The sequence below is a fragment of the Jaculus jaculus genome, chromosome 1 (assembly GCF_020740685.1).
Source record: "Jaculus jaculus isolate mJacJac1 chromosome 1, mJacJac1.mat.Y.cur, whole genome shotgun sequence".
NCBI classification, from domain to species: domain Eukaryota; kingdom Metazoa; phylum Chordata; class Mammalia; order Rodentia; family Dipodidae; genus Jaculus; species Jaculus jaculus.
The window spans coordinates 304578676-304591213 of NC_059102.1; the positions used below are offsets into that span (position 1 = coordinate 304578676).

Here is a 12538-nt window from a genome sequence, read left to right on the forward strand (position 1 = left end):
TGTCAAGGAATCACATCTAATGATGGATGGACCCATATCTATAATATATAGGCCATCTTAGCTACAGTCAAAAGATCACTGTAGTCAGGAGCCTGTATTATGAATCAGGCTCCTTAGGTTCCAATCTAAACTGAAAATTCAATAGTGGCTTAACATTAGCCAATTTATGCAAAACAAAGACCAGAGACAAACACTAGAGACCTGAGTTTGATCCCCAGAACTTTCATATAAAAGCCGGGCATGGTGGCATGGTGCTTGTAATCCAGAGCTGAGAAAGCAGATTCCTGCAGCTCACTGGCCAGTCTACTTGACAAATTCTAGGCCAATAAGAAACCTTGTCTCAAAGAAAGTGGTGCCTGAGAAACAACAGCTGAGGCTGTCTTCTCTAGCTTCCATATACATGAAACCTGTACACATCTGCGTGTAATACACACACACATACACACACACACACGCACGCACACGCACGTGCACACACACACACACACACACACACACGAAGTAAAATAGTTAATACCAAAAGGCGCTAAAATGTACAAACAACACATCACATACTTCACACAGAGATAGCTAACAATAAAGATCAGCTATCTGCTGATCTGCTCTATGGTACAACTATTCTATATTCAAGTCTACAATACTCTGCCTTACTTAGCCAAGAAAAGTGGGACTGCAGAGATGGTTTAGCAGTTAAGGCACTTTCCTGTGAAGCCTAAAGACCTCAGGTTCGATTCCCCAGTTCCTGTGTTAGCCAGACACATATGGTGGTGCATGCATCTGGAGTTCATTTGCAAATGGTGGCCAGAGGTCCTGGCATGCCCATTCTCCCTCCCCCCAACAGCTATTTCTCAAATAAATAAATAAAAAAGAACTTTAAAAAAAAAAGCAACTAGCTGGGCATGGTGGCACACGCCTTTAATCCCAGCACCCAGGAGGCAGAGGTAGGAGGATCACTATGAGTTCGAGGCCACCCTGAGACTACATTGTGAATTCCAGGTCAGTCTGGACCAGAGTGAGACCCTCCCTCGAAAAAACAAACAAACAAACAAACAAGCAACCAGTTGAATGAGATGGATAGGACAGGTTTTCTATGAAGGCAATCTAAAATTAAGTTCGTATTCTAGACAAGAAAGACAAAAGCAGCCAGGTATGGTGGTGCATGCCTTTAATCCCAGCACTCCTAGAGGCAGGGGTAGGAGGACTGCCATGACTTTGAGGCCACCCTGCAACTACATAGTGAATTCCAGGTCAGTCTGGGATAAAGTGAGACCCTACCTTGAAGGACCAAAAAAAAAAAAAAAAAAAAAAAAAGAAGGAAAAACACAAAAGCAGTGGAGAGTCATACAGCACTAAATAAAAGTGCATCACAAAATTTTGGGACAAGACAAAAACAGCTGAGAGAAGCTCATTAATTTAACTCTTTTACCACACTTCCCTCTAACATTTCTGTTAAGGGGTATAAAGGATATTAAGGCCAGAATACAACAAATTTTCATCTTCATTAAAGTTGGGGCTATGATTTAAACTTTGAAAGGATGAATCTCAAAAGAATAAAATAAGGGCTGGAGAGATGGCTTAGCGGTTAAGCACTTGCCTGTGAAGCCTAAAATCCCCAGCTTGAGGCTCAATTCCCCAGGACCCACCAGGACCCACATTAGCCAGATGCACAAGGGAGCGAAAGCATCCGGAGTTCATTTGCAGTGGCTGGAGGCCCTGGCGTGCCCATTCTATCTCTTCCTCTCTCTGTCTGTTGCTCTCAAAAAAAATAAAAAACAATAACAAAAAAAGCATAAAACACCACCCTTGCCAACAACCATGTTCGACCCACCACCTTTTCCAAATCTCATTCATCATGATTCTTTAAAAAAAAAAAAAAAAAAATCACCTCAATATCTTATTTTAGTGCCCTTGCTATATAATAATTAGAATGTCTCTAAGTTTGACGATTCTCAAAGTATATTAACCCAATTGTTTCCTAACTTAAAGTTTCGTAAACTTTTCACACTTAAACCCTCAAAATCAGTGTTTTAATTTGGGAGTCAATAAACCTTATACAACTTTGACTATTTCCAATATTAAGTTACTTAACGTTTTTCTAACAATTAGATCATGTCTCCTCACTACTGTTAATGCATAAAGTTAAGAAAACATAGGTCACCTTAAGCTATGATAGCCAGAAATTCCTCCTCCAAATAACAGAAGCACCATTAACTTAAATGTGCCAATGAATTTAAAGAACCACATTCTAATGTTTAATTTCATTCCACCATTTAATTTGAAAAAATTCAGAGGTACTGATGCATTTTAAACTTAAGCGAAAGTGTACCTTCTGTATCATCAACCTCTTCCACAAGTGCTAATGAAGAGGAACACGGTCTAAAAATGAGCGAGGTCAAGGAGAGAAAGAAAATGCAAAATGTACAAACAAGTAAACAGCTCTTAGAAGAGGAGGAAAGTATATATAAAATTTCAGAATTTCACCTACAAGTTAAATTTAAAATGGTGTGAGTGGACTCCTTTTACAGGAATTTATATCAAACGTAATATTAAAAAGTAGAAAGATAAGGGAACGTCACTGGCATTAAAAGAGCTCAGAATGAAAGTCGTTGGGCCAAACTTTGTTCTCCAAAGCTTCTATAATTCTTCCAGTCAAATTTTCATGGACGAGTGTTTTCTTCCATTATATATTATTTTATGTGAGTAATTCAATAACTTCAAGTGCCTTTAGATTGCATTAGGCACTCAGAAAAACAGAAGAACTGTTGGTACTCAGGAGAAATAAACTAAACAAAAAAAAAAAATTTAAGTTTGTCTAGATTTTAATACACTTTGACTGGAAAACCATCTTTTCAGTCGCCAAAAACTGCCTTGGGAATTTCTTCAGAAAATAAAAGAATGGCTTTTCCAAGTTTATACTTAGCCAATCTTTGGACTTATAAGCTCTCTCTACCCCTCAACCCCACCTTCAGATGTGCCTGAAATTATCAGTAACTCCACAAAAGTTTTTGGATGCAAAACCCTGACACAAAATTTAGTTTTACCCTCTTACTACCAAAAAGGACATTACTAAAAACCACTGCACATGCTACCTCTAAGGCATCCTATCCACCAAGCCAACCCTAACAAGAGTGCTTCATAAAACACCACCCTCACCTCCAAAGTTTCCAACAGCACTTGGGGTCAGCGACTGTGCAAGAACTGTCCAGAAGAACTACTGCAGATGCATTCCTCTTAATCCCTCGGACCACTCTCATTTCCAAAATCGCGGATCCCGAGCCCATCCCACCCGACGGGCTCACGCCCCTGACCTCGCAATGAAAACAAACGCCTGACAGCACATCCGAACGACTCACCTCCCATCACAAACACCAGCCCCAAACTGCCCCAAGTCAGTGCTAGAAGGAACCGAGCTCAAAGGCACGCCTCGAACCCCTCCATTCCAAAACACACTCATGCACGGAACGTACCCACGCGGGGCGCCCCGGGCAGCTGGAGGAGAGCCCTGGGCTGGCGGGTTTGCCCCTGCCCAAAAGGCGGGGGACCCGCAACCCGACCACTTGCGGGAGAGGGGGGGTGTGACCCGACCGATCTATAGCCGGGAGGTGACGGCCACTCACCAGACCAGCGAACAGAGAGAGAGGCAGGAGACTAGGGCCAAGGCCTGCCGGTACTTCTTCATCTTCTCCTCCTTCTTCTTCCCCCGGCCAGAAGGCGGCACATCCTCCCGGCAGCAGCCACTGCCGAGGCCAAGATGGAGGAGACGGAGCAGGAGCGCGAGGATGGGCTCGAGAGTCCCAAGGGCTGTGGTTCAGGGGGAAGCGGTTCGAGCCCCGGGTGCCTTCTCCCAGGAGACCGCGGCAGCGCGGGCGGGGGCGCTTTACAAGACAACTCTGGGGACCGTCGCCGCCGCTGCAGCTGCTGTGGCCGCCCGCTCGTCCGCGCCCGCCTCCTCCGGCCGCCACCAGCGCCGCCCCATAACCGCCCCGCCCGCCCGCCCCGGCTCTCGCTCCGCGCTGCGCTGCGAGCCACCAACGGCCGCCGCGTACTCGCTTCTCAACAGCCAATCGCTGGCCTGGCCGCGACACCTCACACCCCGCTGAGCTGGAAGGAGACGCGTCACCCACGTCCCTGGCCGCTCGCACCCCAACCAGCCAGCGCGCGGGCCACGCCCCCTCCAGCCACAAAGCTCTGGAGCGACCCACCCAGGTCCCGCCCACTTACTGGCGCCCGGTACCGGAAGTCTCGTGACTTCCGCCTTCCCATCGCCCGCCCCCTCTTCCCTCTGAGTGCTCGGGATCCACGCATAGCCTTCTGGGAGTTGTAGTTTTCCCGAGTCGTCCTTCCTTTCCCTCCCTCCAACAGCTCCCCCCTCTAGAATTCTACGGGTTTGACTGCAGATTATGGTTTCCTTTCTCAGTACAAGAATCACTAGCTCTGGAGTGGTTAGCCTCAGTTTTCCTCTTGGGACTACCGTCCGTGGAACAGCCTGGAGTTTCGGGGATGGAGGGGCCGAATGAAATCTAAAAGGTGGTTTTCCTGGAATCAGGGGTCAGGCCCATTGAGCGAAATGCTGATTGGTAGGCAGAGGTGTGCCAAGATTTCTTCTCTGAGGATTGGCTGGGGCAGAGAGTTTGGGCTTTTCTTCCATCCTGGGGAGAACTTCTTGCCCGCCAGATTCCTGTGGTTCTGATGGTTTTGGAGCTACCATGGGCAGAGGGGAAGCCTTTGGGGGTGTGAGACACTCGGGCGCCCCATATCCGAGGGTTCCCCCAAGGCAAGGGTGGCTGGGTCCCGTTAGCCACTTCCTGTTAGGGGCAAAAAAGTGACTGCTGCTTAATACTTAATGCCCGCCCCAATTTTGTGTACATTGGGGGCCCTGAATAACCATAAATTTAGAGCTTTTGCTAAATCTCCAAAATACTTTGTGTCTTTTCCCAGCCGTCTCCTGAAATAGCTTTGTGATGACCTGAGAAGGGAGAAGACATCTGACCTTTGGCTATGTTGTCTCCATATTGTTCCTGGATGATACATTTCTCACTGACCCTTGACACTAAAAGGGAAGTTAGTCGTTACTGAAGGATATTTCTTTTACTAGATAAGAAATATAAAAGTATAACTCAATTGTAATTCCCATTTGTCCTTCCTATTGAGGGAACTATTCCTGCCCGTTTCCAGACAAAGCCAAGAAAAGGGACACACGCAGAGACTGCAAGTATAAGTGCGCCTGTGGGGACATGTTATAGTTTTTAGTATGAAAAGATGTTTAAGGTGAGTGTTACTTATTGTTTGTGTGGCCATAAAAAAAAGAAAAATACCCAACTAATGCTTGATTTTGAGCTGTGGTGTTTCATCATGATCCTTAATTACAATTAGTTGTTACTTATATTCCTAGGGAACTGAATGATTTGAGCCATTCAATAATCTTTGGAAGGAAGTCAATGAATTGTTAGAGAAATTCTGCGAAAGATAGTAACGTTAACTTTAGAACAACGTTTTCTGACAAACGATAATGCCAATTACTTATTGAAAATCCTTTCATGCCCCATTGCCGGAGGCCAGTAGAAATGATTAATATGTGAGTTAGCTAAAGAACTAATAGAAGGATAAGGATTATTTGGCATTCTCTGCCTTGAGCTGCCCTTTTATTTGTTTGGAGTTTTTTTTTTTGGGGGGGGGTGCCAGGGTAGGGTCTTATTTTGTAGCCAGGCTGGTCTTGCATTCTTCCATAATGCAAAACTTTAAAAACCGCTGTTAAAATATAACTGGAAACATAAGGAGGAAATTGTGCCATAACTCAACAGACAAATAGTAAAAGACAAGTAATAGCAACATAATAAAAGTAGCATATGGGCTGGAGAGATGGCTTAGCGTTTAAGCGCTTGCCTGTGAAGCCTAAGGACCCCGGTTCGAGGCTTGGTTCCCCAGGTCCCACGTTAGCCAGATGCACAAGGGGGCGCACGCGTCTGGAGTTCGTTTGCAGAGGCTGGAAGCCCTGGCGCGCCCATTCTCTCTCTCTCCTCCATCTGTCTTTCTCTCTGTGTCTGTCTCTCTCAAATAAATAAATAAAAAATTTTAAAAAAAAAGTAGCATAGATCAGTGCCACTATGCTTAAAAGTATAGCATATGCCAAAGAATGGCCAAGAAAGAGCATATGAAATTCGAAAGACGTAAAATATTTAAGATCCAAGCCAAATAGCCACCATCTACTACCTCAACTATTCTGAGTGATTCTCAGCTTGATACAGCTTGTGCCTTCACACTGTGTTAGTATCTGGATAAACCAGAGACATAACTCTGGCATCTAGTGGGAGAGGCATGCAGGCAATTGTACACACAAACAAATCATTTGGTTCCAAATTAAAATAAACAAGTGTGCCAATTTTGAGAGACTCTGCTCTAACAGAATCTCCTGATTCAGTAAAATCTATAACCACTAACCATACACACGATAACTCATGTTCACCACCCGTACTCAGATTTTTCAGGAAAGGGCTAAATTGCACAATGAGTATGAGCTCTGCCATTCCTAAAAGGTTAACAACTCAGAAACTCAAGCAGGCCCAAGTCTCTGCCCTGATAAAGATCAGAAACTATTTGCTGGAGGCAAAAGAGAACAAGCAGATCCCAAAAAGGGAGCCCACACCTCTTGGTCTTCCCCTTTGTCCTTTATCTCACATATAAATCATGTTTAAGAAGACCAAGAAAAGAACTGTTTGTCTAGGGTGGTGGTATTTGATAAGAAAGCTTTGATGTATTTTGATTTTGTTGAAAATTACCTGCTCCTTCCAATATTACAAAATGCTGAGATAGTGAAATCTAAGAAAGATTTTTGAACTGCTAAAGCCTAGTGTCATTATATGCTCCCAACAGAAATTCCCTGGAAATCAGTGAAAGAAAAGTCAGAGAATAAACTAATACAAAGGACGAATGGGGCCATCAGCACTTAAAACTTGAACTATATATGGCTACAGTACGTTTGTTCCCTCCTGACTTTTTTCTTTTTTATGTATGTCCATATAGATCAGGTATAAGCTAACATATATCTCTTTTATTGAGCTACTTTCTGTAAAGATAATCTGCCTTAACACTAATAATTTTGTTATTTGGAGAGGTAAAGGTAGAATTTAGAAAGAGATAAGACAAACTCCATTTCTAAACGAGCCTGTGAACTCATATTAAGGACAGGGATGGCTTGTGCAGGTCTATTTATATTGCAAAACAACCATTTTTTAATTAAAATAGTCAAGTGGCATTGTGGTGTATGTATACTTGTAAATCCCAATATTCAGGAGTCTGAGGCAAAACAATCATGAGTTTGAAACTGTTTTGAGCTGAGTGAGCTCCTGTCTCTATTATTTTTCTTTTGTGATGAAAAATGTGATCTTGTTAAATTGTATTTTGAAGATGTCTGAGTTTAGTAAGCTCATGTGGATGATAGAGTGAGAGAAATAAACATGATCCAATGTGCAAGAGATGTGGAATATATGGGTGGAAAAGTAGGGTCTCCGTCTAGCCCAGGCTGACCTGGAATTCACTATGTAGTCTCAGGGTGGCCTTGAACTTAATGGCAATCCTCCTACCTCTGCCTCCCAAGTGCTGGGATTAAAAAGGTGTGGGCCCCCACGCCCTGCTCACTTTTTATCTTTCTAAAGGCTGAGAGATTCGAGACTGAGGTACTGAATCTAGGGAGAGCCTTCTTGCTGTGTCATAACCTAGTAGACAACGTTACAGGGAGACAAAGAGAAAGAGAACAATAAAGAGCAGAGAAAGGGGGAAAGAGAGAAGATGAGTAAGGAAGGGAGGGGGAGAAAGGAGAGAAGACAGAATGCAAAAATTCAAACATCTTTTCACCAGAAACCCACTAAAAAATATTTTATTTATTTAAGAGAGAGTGAGCGAGTGTGAGGATGCTATGGCCTCCTGCCATTGCAAAGGAACTCAAGACACATATGCTCTTTGTACATCTGACTTTACATGGGTACTGGTGAATTGAATCCTGTGCCTTGAGGCTTTGCAAGCAAGTGCCTTTAACTGTTGAGGCATCTCTCCAACCCCAGGAACCCACTTTTTCAGTAATGATATTGATCCATTCATGAAGGTAGAGCCCTCAAGATAATTGTAAAAATCCCACACCTCAACATTGCTTGATTAGAGTTGAACATTTTACCACAAGAACTTTGACAAGGGGGCCCTATTCAAACCATAGCACCAAGTTGGCAAGGAAAATTCATTTGGTTTTGAAAGCACAGTATTAGAAGTTCTGAAGGAAGTAGCCACCAAGAATTCCCAAGCATAATATTGCAAATAAGTAGAGGGGAGTAGCAACTGAAGACAAGAAGTTGGGGATTCTGTTGTACCCCTCAGTATTTCCTGCATAATCCTCTCATAAAGCTTCCTAAAACATTACCTTCATCGTGCCCTTACTTCAAAGACAAAAAAAAAAAAAAAACACCTCCAGATGATCATAAATATTAATCTAAAAAAAATCTGCCTCTTTGGACTGGCCTTCCTTACTGTAACCCAATTAATGGTTCATGACATCAATATTTTCCTCTCATGACTCAACCTTCTCACCCAAGCATACCAATATCAGTACCCTTGTGACACTGTCTTCATTTCAGATTGATTTAGGTCTTAACTCTCCAAGAAATATGTGCATTTCTTATGAGATGCCATGGTTTTATGTCCATAATGAAATGTTTTTAATTTATTTATTTGTTTAGTCATACTGGATTATAATCTGCTATATAGGAAATAGAAAGACTAATAATCCTAATCTGGGGAACCTAGCTAGCTAGCTATTTCTCTAAAAATTTTCACAAGAGATTGTTTTGCATAACGTTGTTTGTGTCTGACTAGATTTCAGTTTCAATAAACATACATTGAGCCACTCTAATGTGAAAGGACTCGAAGCAGGTATTTACCTACAGGAAACTTGGTGTTCTAGCAAAGAGTCCTTGTTCTGGACTACATTCTTTACATAGTCTAGTGCAGCGGAAGATGTCCTCTGAATGTTTACAAAGGTGTAAAAATACATAGCATATAAGGGAAACCAATTTTTACTGAAATGCAATTATCAATATATTACAACATAAATTTGTGATATGGTGACTGTACTTTTGCATTAATGCATAAATAATGGGATCTGGCAGCAAGTTTAGTCAATTCAATAATTCCAAAATAACCATGAGCATAAAACATTGTTCAGTATAAATATATTTGTACACAATATATATATATATACATATATATATATATATGGTATACATAGTTCAGTATACTTAATGTGATATGACAATATCTGCTATTTCTATTGGTGGCAAAGTTACATATAGTGCTAGTATGTTTTTATCTATATTTATATAATAAATTAAAATTTCAACTTTCAATAGAAAGTTACTGAAAATAAAAGTATATTTGTTGGGCTGGAGAGTGGCTTAGTGGTTAAGGTGCTTGGCTGCAAAGCCAAAGGACCAGATTCAATTCCCCAGAAACCACATAAGCCAGATGTATGAGGTAGCACATACATCTGGAGTTCATTTGCAATGCCTAAAGACCCTGATGTGCCCATTGTCTGTCTGTCTAACTATCTATCTCTCTCCCTCTTTCTTGCAAATAAATAAATAAATTTTTTAAAAGTATGTTTGTCAACCAAGCAGCTAGACCAGTGAATGATATGCATGAATTCCAAATTCAGAAGCTCTGCCCTAGAGCAATGTCACAATTCATCAGAGTCAGTGCATGAATTTTGAGGGAGTTCAGCAGCACATTTTAAAAAGTAAACAAAAAGTGAAAAGGCCAAGTATGGTGACATGACTATAACCCCAGGACTAAGGAGGCTTAGGCACAAGGATCACCCAGGAGTTAGAAGCCAACCTGGAGTACATAGCGAGTTCTAGAATAGCATACACTACAGAGTAAGATCTGGTTTAAAAAAAAAAAAATCCAGTATCAGAATATGTCTCAGTAATAGGAAGGATTTCTCTGGGCATTTGCTTCAGTGTCTTTGTGAGAGGGAGAAGAGAAAGAGATCCATTACATATGTTATATATTCTGGTATGACAAAATGAAGACATAAGTGACATTACCAACTTTGACTTTCAAATGTGTTCTGGTTTGTACAAAAAGCAATGTAGGCGTCCTCAGCACAGCAGATACAAGAAACCTGAACCTTCATAAAACTTCACAGTAAATAGCAAAAATTGACCTACTATGTGAGCTAGAATCTTTGAAAAGCTTACTCAGGAAATAGCACCAGGTGTAGCTGGCAGGAAGATTAAAGGTATATCTAAAAAACAAAAAACTATTGCAGGCAGGCCAAGATAGCTACATCAGAAAGAAAAGAGAACACACCAGTCAGAAGAGCTGAAATTTAATAGTTTCCAAATTGAAAATTGCCCTAGACTAAATGGAAAAACTATGCCTGAAACTAGCTCCATTGTTGGGGTTTGAATGTGAAATGTCCACTTATGGGCTCATGTGTTTGTTGGTCCCCAGTTTTGAAGCTTATGGAGGTAAGAGGTTGAGCCTTGAAGGAGGAAATGAGTCACTGGAGGTTGGATAGCCTGGCTCCATTTCCTATCTGAACTCTGCTTCCTGCTGCAGACACAACACAACGTGCTCAGCTGCCTCACACTCCTGCAACCATGGCCCAGCCATGATGGGCACTATTCCATCAAATTATAAACCAAAATGAATCCTAATCAAGTTACTTGTTAAGTTTCAGGTATCTGATCACAGGAATGAGAAATGGAACTCCTACACACATCATTGGGAAATTTGAGAGTATTGGAATCAAAGAAAAGATCACATAATTGTCAAAAGTAGGAGAAAAAAGTAGACCATTTCAAAGGCCCAGTATGTACACAAGAAAGTGAACAACAATGGAACAGTGTCTTCCAAGCACCAAAGGAAGATTATTTCCAACCAGAAATTCTTTGCTCAAACTATCAGCTACATGTCAGAGAGAAGGAGGAAAGACATTGTCAGACAGATGTGTGCTATTTCTCAAGAAAGGAGATTTTACCCTACCAAATCAAGAGGAAACTAAAAAAATGAGGTAGGTACAGACCGAGGAAACTTGAAGTCCAACACAGAGCAAAGAAGAGCAGGGAATTCCCAAGGGTGAGAGTGAAAGAAGAGCCTCATTGGTGACAAAGCAGTCAGCAGTCATGTGTGCAGTGCAGATGGGAGTGTGTCACGTCACCAGAGATTCTTCAGGAAGAACGCATTGATAGAAAACTGCACCTGAACTCTTCAGAGGTAAATTAGACAACTGTTTAAAGTCAGTACAGTTAATGAAAATCACTGTCTTAGTTTGTGCTGTTATAACAAAATCCCACAAACTACGTAGTTTATATACAGCAGAAATTGATTTCTCATAGTTCTCCAAAAACAAGGCCCAGACAGATTCAGTGTCTGATGAGAACCCACGTTCTGGTTCATGGATATGATCTAATTACCTCTCAATGGCCCACCTCCGAATACCAGCATCATGAAGAATAAGATTGTAATATCTAAATGTGGGGGAAGAAATAAGACATTCAGCCCACGGAAGCAACCACTTTGAAAACAAAAATCAACAACAAAATATCTCAAACCAGCTGTGTGTAAAATGTTCATCTGTGAATAGCAGTTACATATTATAGTAATGTAAACACTAAAATTTCATCAAAATCTTGAGAAAACTATCAGGAAGATAGGGTAACGAAGGTAGATCCCTTGAAATCAACACAGTAATGCTTTATTTTGAAAAAATAACAACAAGGGCTAGTATACATGCTATTTATAATGGACTAAATATCAAAACAATTGTCTTTAAAGAAGTGAAAATAGTCATTTTATTGATCAGAAAGAAATAGAAGGTGGGTAGGGACATGCTGTTTTCTTATAACCTTGTTAACATTACTTATTTCCTATATATAAAATTATTTATTTCTCATGTAACTTTGAATTCTAAAAGTTTAAAACATATAGCTCTCATTTGTCTGTGATTTATGGCAAACTAAATTCATGTTTTAACAGTTTTTCTTTCCCATTTCATTATACACTTTTATATGGGATAAATGGAACAAAATAAACTGTGCTATGATGTTTTGATTTGGCAGATAGTTTAGCCGGTAGATTTCAAACTCTTAAGCAAATGTAAGAAAAAAATTACATAGACTTTTGAGATAAAAGTAGGGATGTGAAACAGTTTCCCATGGTGATTTTTTTCATTTTAGGACATAAAGGTGTTATTAGAATGTTCCCTACAATGTATCCTGTCAGAACCATCTGTATAATGTTTAAATTGTAATGTTATTTCCTTGGCTTAAATTTACTCCTTCCCCATTATTTATATGTTCATTTTGAAACTGTCTTTCTAATGGTTAAGCACTTCTCTAATAACTGAGGAAAACGAATTTTGCCTTAGTTATCAGTCATTATCTTGGTTTGAGGCCTGAGTTGTGAAAATCATTATATGGATCGAGTAATTTCTCCCCATCACTTCCACAGGGAGATAATGTGATATTAAAATGTGCCAGTCTGCAAATCT

General features: G+C 41.0%; 1 protein-coding gene and 1 long non-coding RNA gene across 9 annotated transcripts in view; one reads left to right on the top strand and one right to left on the bottom strand.

Annotated features, from left to right (window-relative positions):
• The window catches only part of Suco (SUN domain containing ossification factor), a 78286-nt gene extending 74341 nt beyond the window's left edge, over positions 1-3945 (bottom strand). For all 8 annotated transcript variants that reach the window (XM_045148362.1, XM_045148358.1, XM_045148354.1 and 5 more), the window contains exon 1: positions 3618-3945. In XM_045148362.1, coding sequence (XP_045004297.1) covers positions 3618-3679 — 62 coding nt within the window. In that variant the 5' untranslated portion in view covers positions 3680-3945. The remainder of the gene's footprint in view (positions 1-3617) is intronic.
• Positions 3946-4390: 445 nt separating this feature from the next.
• Positions 4391-11853, top strand: LOC123456428. The gene is made up of 3 exons (XR_006634530.1): positions 4391-4527; positions 4939-5268; positions 10727-11853. It is a non-coding gene; the product is annotated as an uncharacterized LOC123456428 (long non-coding RNA).
• Positions 11854-12538: the final 685 nt, after the last annotated feature.